A 12,787-nucleotide genomic window follows, 5' to 3' on the forward strand; every position below is an offset into this window, starting at 1 on the left:
CTGTCAGCAGCTGGTCCTCATGGCTGTCCCAGCTCTTCTCTAAGCGAAACTAATAAGCAAAGTGGAATCATCTGCTAGTCTTGGTTTGCAGTAAAAATAACTAAAAAGATTTAAAAGGCCACTGCACACATGCTTTGTATTCACTGGATTGCTCTCCCTACCCTCCGTCATGCCCGCTTCCTCCCTGCTCAGTTCAGCACAGATTTAGAAATTTGCTCATATTGCTGAGCACTGAATGCATTTCTCAGTTCTATGTAGAAGTATCTGTGCAGGTGCTGAGCAAATATTGAGTACTAGCACTTCTTTGTGTCTGCACAAGTAATTTCAGCAGCTTCCAGCAACCTGTGGAGTCAAGGCCCAAATGAATATTGCAATCAAATACTCTGAAACATCTCCATGTTTAACACTCGGTCATTCTGTAGCTATGTTTCACCAGATTCGTTGGCAACTGAACTAAGGGAGTGGAAGATTCAAAAAGTGGAAAATTCAAGTGAAGTTAGAAAAATTCATTTGCTTTCAAGAAATATCTCCCTCAGGCTCTCTCTGTCTCTCTGTTGCTGTTTAGATTGGAGGAAGATCAGTTCAGAATTAATCCAACGCGGGATTCTGCTTTTGCTTACAAGCTGTTCACGCTGCATGATCAGGCTAATTCTTCTCTAAAACAAACGTGGCACCATTTGATCAAATTGTTCAAAGAATATCAGAATTATAGTACAAATGAAGGTCCTAAAATACTACATTTAAGGCACAGAAAACCAACTCAGAAAGAAAACCATTAGCTATTGATTTACCAAAATGGGTAGAGGGGAAGAATATTGTATTGCAGAATCCCTACAAGTAGATATGTCGCATGGCTTCCATCTCCCCCCTTTTCATTGATACAGTATATTACTGAGCTTGATCATCCAAGTTTATCTTCTTTGTTGGTTCCTTAATATTTCCTTTAATATACTCTACCCTAATCATCTATAGTGCTTTTCTGTCTAGGTAGGCTCTTAAAACAGTGCTCATTACCGTAGTCTCCAAGCATCTTTTGACTGGGTAGATGGTTGTATAGAGGAGTCTCTCTTAAATATTTGAATCGACTTATATTTGGAAGGGATGTTTAAAAATGCTTTTATGGCCTTTTTAATTCATTGAGGGGATAAGGCAGAAAAGATGTAATCTTAAAACTAAAACATGCAATTTAACTTATTTTTCTCATGTCTGACTCTTTTTCCTTACATTTTTTTTTTAAATGCCATTTTTATGCAGCGTTTCCAGCGTAACAGTCCACTGTGTCAGGGGGAAAAAAATACTGCTACCTGGTAGTGAAATTGATGCATCCAGACATTTAAACTTTTGACTGGGTAGATGGTTGTATAGAGGAGTCTCTCTTAAATATTTGAATCGACTTATATTTGGAAGGGATGTTTAAAAATGCTTTTATGGCCTTTTTAATTCATTGAGGGGATAAGGCAGAAAAGATGTAATCTTAAAACTAAAACATGCAATTTAACTTATTTTTCTCATGTCTGACTCTTTTTCCTTACATTTTTTTTTTAAATGCCATTTTTATGCAGCGTTTCCAGCGTAACAGTCCACTGTGTCAGGGGGAAAAAAATACTGCTACCTGGTAGTGAAATTGATGCATCCAGACATTTAAACTGAGTCTGGTTATAATCTATTAATACCCATAGCTTGGTCTGGATGAAAACAAGCTTCTCTACTATTTTTGTCTTTCAGTTACCTGGACAGGTTTATAATACCACACAGGGACCAATTCTGCCCTCAGTTAATCCCATGTAACTGCCGATGCCAGAAAAACGTTCAGATTTCCTTCTTTCCCTCCTCAAAACTTCAGCCGTCACTGACCCCTGAATCATTTATCCTCCCTCCCACATTTTTTAAATTTATTTGAATACATTTTGTGGCATGGGAAAAATCAAAACAGAATGGAACAAGCAAACCACCACATGCACACATCCTTAATTTTCCTGGATCAGCATCTTAATAAATAAATATATTAATAAATTGAAATTAAAACTGAAAAAATTGCTGTCTCTCCCCTTGCTCCCTTTTTTCAGTTGGCACCACTTTTTTTTGTTTTTTTTTGCTTTGATGTGGGTTAATCCCATGACCATGAATGTGGAGTATATGGAATCTGAATTTGACATTCATGTGGTAGAAGTGTCAAACATTTATGATATAAGGGAGAAGAGCATGTACCATTCTGGTGCTACAGACTCATAAAAGAATGCTTAGTAGGGAGAAGTATTAAATATTACAATATCAACTTTGTGTATGAATTCATGGTAAAATATACAAAATACATTGTATTACTTATATTAGATACATATCCATAATGCATTAAAATTTGTATTAAATAGCTGAAACTTGCTAAGCATGGTTGTATCTCATTCCTCCTGTAAGTATATTGGTAATAGTCTTAACGACATGCTTGACTGTGTGTTTCAGAGGATGAAGGAGGAGAAGATTGGAAGGTTATTAAGGGAAAGTTTCTGGCCATCAATGCAGTCAATATGAGCTGTGCCTGTCCACGGAGTCCTAAAGGCCTTTCACCAGCAGCTCACTTGGCAGATGGCTCTATTGACCTCATTCTAGTTCGCAAATGCTCCAGATTCAATTTTCTGAGGTATCTCGTCAGACATACAAACCAAGATGATCAGGTATGTATTCTCTCTTTCTAACACCATGTACTGTTCAGGGTGTGAAGGGGATCTAAATGCTGGTAAAACTATCAGGCACAAAAATCATTAGTGGTGGAACTGATAAACAAGAGCATTTATGCATTTTAGATGAAATATTCTGTACACGTGACCATCGAAGATCTTGTGACATTTTACATAAGAGAAAGGACTTCTCCCAGGGTGTCCTAAGCCAAATTCCAATTTTGGTAATTACATTAGGCCTTTGTAAAATTTCCCTTGTAATTTCTGTTGGATACAGTTAGTACTTGAAATCCTTTCATCCCCAAATGCTTGTAGGCACATACCTGTTTGTTTGTTTCACCAAACAATGAAATGCAGGAACTTCTGCCCCGCAGCAGTATCACACAACTGTTCAGAACAGGAAATGAAGAAGAAGAATTTACTCATTGGAAGCTGCATAATATATGTAAATTGTCAGAATGTAGTTAGCAAAACTGTAATTTGGGCATGACACAGGCTTCTGAAAGATCTTCAATGACCAGACGTGATTAGAATATGAGCTTTTCCTGTCCTACATCAAAATTTCTCTCGCATTATGCTGTTACATTTTTACAGGATTAATTCCAAGGGAAATGTGCCTGTCTTGTTTAGAATGTACCATCAGGTGAAATCTTAGCTCGGGTGCTGAGATCATATCTATGGCTGCCAGCATGCCGACTTACCTGGAATGACTGCCAGACAAATGACTTTAATGCCATGTGTGGATGATTGACTAAAAAGTTGATTAATGGTGCACCTCATTGTAAAATGCTTATTTAGGCCCACCTTTTTATTTCTATTCCCACTCCTCTCCCCAACGTAAGTGGCTAAAACTTCTTGCCCTGTACTCCTTCATACCATTCTCCCTCTCTTCCTTTCCCACCTCCATTTGTCCACACCCCGATCTTGCTTGTTCTTTATTTTTCCTTTCTATTCTCAATCATTTTTGCTTGGTACTGCCTCCCTGTCCCCTTGCTCCTTGTCCCCGGTTGCTCCCCCTATCTATTCCATCATTTATCACAAGGCTACGTGCTGCTCAAGGTGGGTGGGTGGGCGGGCATCCATTGGTGGCTCTCTGGCCATGAATACAAGTTACTAGCAAGCTGCTCACTGTACTCGTGGGCTGCTGCTGTGGCTTGCTATATTAAGGAACGCAGCATGAGCAGGGAGAGAAAATAGGCTTTGAGAAGCTTCCCAGAGCTTTCCCCACATGAACATGTTTGCAGTGGGAAGTCAGAATGGATCCAGGGTCATGCAGCTATCCCCTCCCACCCTCACCACCTGCTCTGTTCTTTCCTCTGCCTACCTAGAGTGATATGCCCCATACCACTGTCTGCTCATCTTCTCTGTCCTGGGCTGTCCCTGGATTAGTCTAGCATTCCTCTGTTGAGAAACTCTGATTTAGGTGCTTAGATGATACCAAAACCTAGATACATTGAGATGTCTCTGCATTAATATAGACTAGTTAACAGGAATGAGTTGATATTTGCTAGCATGCATTTTATTGGGTGTCCCTTTGCTCACTTTTGTTGTTTCCCCGTGTGTTGCAGTTGCTAAACTGAGTACCTTACGTTATCCTGACTTTTAAACATTTCAGACCAGATCCTGTAAGTTGCCTCCTGGGAGCGGAGGACACTCAGCAGCTTGATTGGTCCCTTAATGTTTTATACAAAGCTTATTTTAAACAATTTTGTGAAATAAGTGGTTGTATACCATCACATAGTAATCCTCTAATCCTCTGATAATTAAGACAATCTCTTAATTACCATATTTGTTTTCAATTAGGTTAGCTAGTTAAGAAGATTTTACTTCATTGGAAAATAAATATTACTGTTCCTCCCCCATGCTTGACATTCTTAGCTCCCTCACAGTGACTGTACTGCCATGGACTTCTCTAGATATGGCAATCACTGGACCCCGCCCTCAGGGGAAGGTTACACAGCACAGAGGGAGGGGGTTGCAGAAAAGTCAGTGCAGTTGTATAGGGTATGGAAGTTGAGAATCATAGGCTGGTATGGCAGTGGGCCTCAATCTTTTTCATATTGCAACCCTATGACACAACATAAAATAATTTTGGGACCCCCCTCCTATGGATAGTTTCAGGATCCTACCCCATTTAGCCATAAAGAAGGGCAGGGTTTTGGAAAAAAGGCCCTTGAGAACCCATGTCCTGGTGATGAAAGCAAAGGCCTGAAAGCCGGGAGGACCATGTGTTTTATGTGAAAAGAACTATTGACTTGTTGTGTAACATTAGGAAAATATCACTTGTACTTCATGCCACAATCAGCCCTTCTGGAAAATTGGAGAGCCCAGTGAAAATTAAATGCCACTTTCTGTGTTGAGCTTTACTGATTAATTTAAATAAAATACTTAGTAGAATGCCTGTTTTAATTTCTCTTTGTAGTTTGACTTCACATTTGTAGAGGTTTATCGGGTAAAGAAGTTTCAATTTACATCAAAGCATTTAGAAGACAGTGTCACTGATGTCAAGGATGTAGGAAAGAAACGCTTTGGTCAGTTCTGCAGAGACCATCCAGCTTGTTGCTGCAATCTTAGTAACAGCATCTGGAACTGTGATGGAGAAACTTTGGATAGCTCCACAATTGAAGTTAGGTGAGTAACTGTCAAGGTGTATATTATTTGTAGCAAGGTGATCCTTTTAAGATATCTGCTTTTAAGTCAGTCCGTTTTAAGAAGTTAATAGGTAGTAGATAACATTATATTCCTAAAGAATTCTGTGATGCTTTTTAGAATCTTTGTGAAGAATTCCTTTGAACGCTAGCCTTTGCTTTTTACCATATACTTTCCAGGAAAATATTAAATGCATCCTTTCTCTTTCACTAGAATACACTAAAATGTATCTGACAGCAGATTCAAATCACATCCTGACAGGAATTTCAATGATTGGTTGGCTTCGTCAGGGATCATTTGCTTTTCTTCATGTGCCTTCTTGTTTGCTAAGTAAAACTAACTGTAAATATCCTGTATAGCAAAGGTTGGAAAGGAAAATGGTTCACTCCCCTTCTTCCTGCTTCATCTAAAAGCTTATATAGCTATTAGTTGCTTCCACAATTCCCAGGATTCCACAGTGAAGATATAGAGAGCACTCCGAGTGCTCGTTTGGGCTAGTGAGGAACTAGTTCCATGCAACATCACAAGTTTGCCAAACTTCCGGTTAGGTTATATAAGCGTTGAGAATATCCTCAAAATATTGGTGTTTTATAGTTTTCATTATTTTATGCCACATTTTCAGGCATAGAAATTATCTTAAAATACCCTTCAGTTATTCTTCATTTTGAGGGTTATCATTATATACATCTCAATGTTACCAACATTCCACACAAATTCATTATCCCTTAACTTTTATTGTTAAAAATTACTTGCATCAGAAATAAAGGATCATAAAACTAAGATGATAGAAACTACATTCTCTAAAGGAGTGAACCCCATATCATTTTACTTAACCTCCATGAAGACACTTTGTACCCTGATTTTGGGTCTTTGTCAGATGTTGCATCTGACTTTCAGGCCTTGGCAAGTACAGAAGTATGTTTACAACTAGGTAAATGTTCAAGTCAGATGGGAGAGGGACTGTGGAAGGCTGGAGTTTGTTTTTTTAATTGGTAAAAGGAACCAGAAATACACTACAGAAGTCTGTCCATAGAACAGAGTTCCATTAAACAGTAATCAAATGATTAGATAATCACCATGTCTCTTCTGGCCTTGGAATCTATGAATCAAATATTATTTCATAGAGACTTGAATAAGCAGATGTGATCAATCAGATGTAGTGTGCTCATGCAAAACTCCCATTGAACGCTCTCTGTGAGGAGTGGTGGTCTCAGGGCTGGTGAACTTGTGAATATGCACTCCACCGTCCAACATCCTCTGCAGAAGGGGAGTGTCCCAGCAGTAGGGGGTCATAGCTTTGTGCTGCAGAATAGAATGTTTAGCTCAGCTACGTGGAATGCACAGTAATTCCAAATTAGGCCCATAGCAAATGTGATTACTTCTTAGAAAAGAAAAATTAAAAAAATCTTCAATACATAATTTTTTTATTTTGCAGAGTTCACTGTCAGTTAATGAAACTCTTTGCAAGAGGAATAGAGAACTCTAACGATGAAGCTGTCTACAACCAGAGTACAGCTGAGCAATTACTATAGATATCCTTCCAGGCTGTTTAAAAAAAGGTTAAAGAAAATTACCTGAGAAAATATGAATTTCATTCAAGTTAACAAATATTTTAAAATTGGAAAGCATTTTGACGGTTAAAATATAATTTTATAAATATTTTATTTCCTCTGTATACATTTTAAAGGATTTTAAAACTTCTCTGAGTCATCAGGAGATATTTCAGAGAAACAACCAAAATTATGTGTGTGGCAGGAGGAGGATTAATTGGTTTACATTTTCATAATGACTGATGTTCATTCCATTTTTAAATAACTAATTGACTAGCTGTGTTGCAGTAATAATTATAGATGTGTTAAAGTAGTGTGAGTACTTTCCATTGAAATTACACCATTGGAGTAGATCAAAATGAAATATTTGCAATGTCAGTTTGAAACGATCTGCTTTGCTAGAATTATTCTATAGCTGCATGTGATTAAATACTGGAAAGTAGTGATATATCTTCATTTACTTCATCTTCATCTCTATTTTTGGTTAATCTTTCATTACTTGATTCTGACTGTATCTTGCAACTTATCAATGCAATTCAAATATACATTCCTGGCTTTAAGTAATAATTTTAAGAGTTTAGAAATATTTTAGTAAATAAAAGGCACATCTGTCTGTAAAGCATACCTGATCTTGTGTTTATAAACACTTATAAAGTGTTTATGGAACTTTGTGGGATTATAAAAGGCTTTCGTGAACTGTTTGGATGATACCAAGTACCACAAGCTGAAGTATCTCACAAGCAGCTCATAGGGGCATTTTATAATACCAGAAAGGCATAGGCAAGAGAAAAATTATAAATACATTATAAAGAACCAGCAAATTCTACATTTTCTAAGTATTTTAAGTTAATACACAAAAAGGTTCCCTCCTTGACAATGGCACAGTCCTTTGGAGAGTCCATTATACAAGGTGAACATGGGGCCACAAGTTCATCTTAAATGTGATTTAATTGACTGAAAGATTTTAGGTACTTTTAATTAGTGAAATGTGGAAAATAATAAAATAAAACTTAATTTGCTGTGTTTTGCGTGGGGAAAAACTGACCTTTGATAAATCACAAATTCACTGTGTCAATAGCTTGCTATTTTAGCAGGGAAAATTGATGATCCTGTACAGATATGGAGTGATTATTTACATGTGTATATTAATTTGAGTATTAATACTTTTGTGCTGAAATCTGAAGTTAATATAGATTTTGGGCTGAATTCTCTTTTATCCAGTCTCACACCTACATAATGAAGATCAGAGTTTAGCACCCTCTCTCTATGTTGCCTTTTGATGAGCATATGCTTTGCTATAAAAGGTTTTGTTTGTGTTTGTTTTGTGTCTGAATGACTAACAGTACCATATTTAAATAACTTATTGAAACTTCTGTTGTTTAGCTGCAGTAGTTTTGTTTTTCCCACCTGTTTGTATTGTTTAAACTCTGATAATTTTTCATCGTACTGCTGAAGCACTTGAAGTACAGTTATCATAGATGGCTGGGTTTTTTTTCAATAGAGGCAATTACGTTTAAGTGTAATTACTAAATGGTGTGCTGTATCATTGCTACAATGATATTCGTACTGCAGTGTTCTGATAAAACATATGCAAATAATTTTCCTTTAAAATACTTTTCTAAAAACCATCTCAATATGAAAATTACAGATGGGAAAACTAAAAGTTTAACTTTTAAAATCTTGCTGGCTTCAAGATTAGAAAAGTACATTTTGTTTTGACACATTGAGGTGAACTCTTCTGAAAAATAAAGTTATATTGTACACAATATGGCTGATTTTCTTTTGTCATAAGTTTCTGCTCCAGCAATTCTGTTCTTTTTCCACAGATTTGAGTCCGAGCTATTTTATCAATGCTAATTCCCCTACTTTTTAGCTGCTCTGATCTGCACAGCAGATCTTCAAAATTCAGAACAAGTTGTGTTAAGTGAACTATAAAATACTTCGTTCTGACCTGTAGCTGACCTGTTCACCTACCTGCATTCTTTCATCCTCCAAAATGTGCTCATCACCAGATCTCTGTCCTGTCGGTTTGTGATAGCAAGAGCTAGCTGACACCAACATAAGCAGATTTAGCCAAACACAGAATTAATTAACAGGCTTCCATCTGGGAGATCTACATTCAAAATAGTGAGTAGAACTATGTTACTATACAGCCAGTTTGATGCAGAGCAACAAATACAGAAGAGTATGCATCATCCTTTATGCATGTGAGCCAGCCAGTGTGAGATACAGTTGTTTGCAGAAGTAAAGGAACAAGGAACTGGCAAATTAGTCAGTGGATTTTATTTTTATGGGTGGTGACTCTGAAGGTCACAGCATATTTTGCAGTCTTTTTGACATTGCTGAAAAAGTAATTTGATCATGGCTCATTCCGTACAATCCTGACATCTGTCCTTCGCCATAGCCGTCAAGATCTCTAAGTCATAGTTTGGGAGCTGAACTATGTTTGTATAGGAAATAAAAAGGATGTTCGCCATTTAAACTAAGTAATTGTACTGATGATTCACCCTGGATTAATCATCCGGAAGAAACATGGTTGAATTTTAGCTAATACAGTTCTCAGATCATTTGTTGGTCAGTGATGCATCTAACGAAAAACTGACTACAGGACTTATTTGGTGCCTAGTAACAATATTGATTCACATTGGAGAAAGAAATGAGTATAACAAATTCATAAAGTTTGAGTTTACAGGATGCATAGATTACAAATGACAATATGAATTTGTCCAATAAAAGATGTTAACGCACTCGCCTAGTCTCTCTAATATGAAGGCAATACATGTGAATAACAATAACTCTTTCCAAAACCCAAATATAAGGAAAATGTGCACAATCTGGTATAAATTCCATTACTAAGACAATGTACAGATATCTACCAATTCTTTGAGTTTGCACACACTGTTGCCATAAACCAATAGCAACTTCTAGCAATTATCTTTCCAGAACTTAGTCTGTGACTGAAAATAATTAATGTCTGTTTAAATAACTGATTTATAAGATACAGACTGTAAAATAGCAAACAAAGCTTTAGATGCAGTGCAATTCAGTATTTGGGTGCACTAACTGTATTGTACTCTAATTTATAAAACCAAAGTGAACCACAAAACTAGTGAACACAGAAAATATCTTCTAGACATCTGCTTTAAGCAAAAACATGGATTTTTGAAATGTCAGTGTAATAAGTAACTCTATCTCTGTTTAATACTAGGAAATGAAACATGTTTTCAGTATATCCCATATGGAAACACATTAAGCCTAGAATGAGAATAGGTGTCTCAGAATTCTTTTTCGGAGAGACACCATCTGTTCTCTTGGTATTTCCTTATTTCTCTCTACTATCTGCTGTATTTCCAAGGTGCCTATCGCTGCAATATCTACATGGTATTTATCTGTGTAGTTTATATAAACAAAGGTCAACCTGCTCAAACAAAAAGAAAAAAGTGCTAGAGCAGAATCAGTAGTAAGTGAAAACTGCTAGAAGCTAAGCAGTATTATGCCACCAAAGAAGTGATCCATAACACGATTCACTGGAATTTACCTGGCTGTTGCAGAAATGGCAGTGCACGTTTGCATAGGGTCTTCAAATAGATCATACACTGTGCCATATTTTCAAAACTTGGGGTCAGAACCTTGGGTGTGAGATGCAATCACTTTCCCTACCCAATGCCCTATGCACAGTAGTAGTGGGATCAGGGGCCTATAAAGAGCTTTTAACCCCCACCGTCAGCCAAGATGTGCTCCTTGCTCAAGGTCTCCCATATGTGTACGTGTGCGCAAAGCTGCGTGCCAACAAATGGAAGTGGAGTTGGGGTCTCTTCGATAACTTGGCCATAACTGTTCTGTTAGTTTACTTTTCTCCAGGCAAAGATTTTTCAGTCTCAATGGATGAAACTGATCCTCTGGCTGAGGGTTATCACAAGATGGTGTGCATTATGACAACTCCAGCATGAGACTGTATAAGGGGGACCCATAGGCAGAGTGGCTGAGCTATAGTGCTGCACTTCCCCAGTGCATTGAAAAGGGAGTTCCTTGCCAGTTCTGCATAGGCCCATGCACAAGAGGGGTTGGGCTGGGCTGAGGGGATAAAGAATCTGCAACTGTGCAGACCCTGTGGTCCAAACTCCCTTCACAGAGTAGTTGTTCCAACCTGTAGCAGTCAGAGTGGTTGAGTTGCAGCCCTGCCATTTGCCCATGACTTTGGGGGCAACTCCCTTACACCCTGCCCCTGTTTAATTTGCTGCAGTCAGCCTGATGCTCAAAGATTAACCAGTCACTGGAGCTTTGTGCAATCACTGGTGAATGGCACCTGCTCCGAGTAAACACCAGTAACTTCTCTAGGACTAGATTGTGCTAGCCTGTGCATAGGCACTCTAGGAGGGATTGGGAGCTGGTAAGGAGGCAAGGAAGCTCCCCCATCCCCCACTCTGTAGCTGCACAGGGATCAGGCACAACAGCAGTCCTTGCACTTCAAGTACAAGGTCTGTGTGATGCTAGTCCGGCCGGGGCTCACTTCTCCAAAGGGCCTGGGTGAGGCTGGTGAGAAAGCAGAGCCATGGTTCCAGGCCCCTTCCTTACTGGAGCTAGCTGGGTGCCGAGGGAGGGGATGCTGCACCCTTCAAAAAGGCTGGACTCTCCCTGGAGCTCTAGGATGCCTCCCTCAGACAGGATGCCTGCCAGAGCTCCCAACAGGTGGTCAACACCTCCATATCCCCTCAGTGCCAGGAAGTGCTGTAAGGCGCAACAGAGTGGTTGAACATTTAATCTAGCCTAATATCATAATTGAGGCAAAGAGTCCTGTGGCACTACAGATCCAGACTAACATGGCTACCCCTCTAACACTTGACATCATAATTGAGTAATCTGACAACGTATTGCTGAAACACCAGAGCTGGTCTAGACCAGATGGTGGTGGCTATCTGCCTTCCAGCCTCCACTAGGAGTCCCTCCATAGTTAGTCTCCGAGTAGGTCTATGCTGCAAAGAAGAAGTGTGTTCTTAACTTGGGTTAGCTAACCCATGTCAAGTAACCTGGGTTAAATAGCAGTAAAGACATGGCAACTTGGCTTTTATCTTGGATTAGCAGGTTGAGTTCAAGCCCAGGGTGTAGAAAAGTGAACTCACTGGTGGGGTACCCCCTCATGGTTGGGCATGGCATAGCAGGCCCTGTCCCTTTCTGGCACTCCCTATCCACAGCCGCTTCTGCCCTGTGGTGGTCTCCCGTCCTGAAATTTAGCCCTCTGGCCCAATAACTTGAAAGTCTCTCCTCTTCCAGAGCAACAGAAAACCAACACAACAAATAAACAGTCCAATGTCCTTATAACAAATCTTTAGCCCTGACACTGGGCCCTGCAGTCCTTACACCCTTCTCTCAGGCCAGGACTCAAGGGTGCTCCCCTGGAATCTCCCAACGAAATCCCAAACTGAAAGTACCAATGTAAACCCCCTGCTTCCCTTCTCAGGTTTGACCTTTCATTCCTTTCTATTCCTTGGCTGAATGTCTCCCAGGGTCCTGCTGTGTTAATTTAGAGGAACATATGGGACCAAAGAGTTAAGGGTGTCAACGTGAACCTGAAATTGTTTAGTACTAAAGAGTTTTTAAACAAGGTTTGGGGTTTGGTGTACAGAGACCTCAATCTACATAGTACTGTGCCAAATACACCATTAAAAATCTTTTAACGTTTTATCAAAGATATAGAAAAGAAGGAAAAGCAGTTAAAGCAATTACAATGTAAAGTATCAAGGCTTTCATTTTAACAATGTCCCTTGTTCCATTTCCCAGTAGCCAGACAGCATTTTTAGAAATAAACCCCCCTGGTTGGGTGTCACTTAGTTGGAATTAAAGATGGTACTAACTGGCCTTCGGTGAAAAGAGAAGTTAGTTGGGATGGGATGGAGCTGCTGTTGGTGCCGCTGTTAA

General features: G+C 39.0%; 1 protein-coding gene across 2 annotated transcripts in view; it reads left to right on the plus strand.

Moving 5' to 3' along the window:
• The window catches only part of CERK (ceramide kinase), a 72,462-nt gene extending 63,831 nt beyond the window's left edge, over window positions 1–8,631 (plus strand). For both annotated transcript variants that reach the window (XM_074942409.1, XM_074942408.1), the window contains exons 11-13: window positions 2,458–2,669; window positions 5,095–5,303; window positions 6,757–8,631. In XM_074942409.1, the coding sequence (XP_074798510.1) occupies window positions 2,458–2,669; window positions 5,095–5,303; window positions 6,757–6,853 (518 nt within the window). In that variant the 3' untranslated portion in view covers window positions 6,854–8,631. The remainder of the gene's footprint in view (window positions 1–2,457; window positions 2,670–5,094; window positions 5,304–6,756) is intronic.
• The last annotated feature ends 4,156 nt before the right edge of the window (window positions 8,632–12,787 follow it).

This window comes from Natator depressus, chromosome 1, assembly GCF_965152275.1.
Source record: "Natator depressus isolate rNatDep1 chromosome 1, rNatDep2.hap1, whole genome shotgun sequence".
In the NCBI taxonomy this organism is placed as follows: domain Eukaryota; kingdom Metazoa; phylum Chordata; order Testudines; family Cheloniidae; genus Natator; species Natator depressus.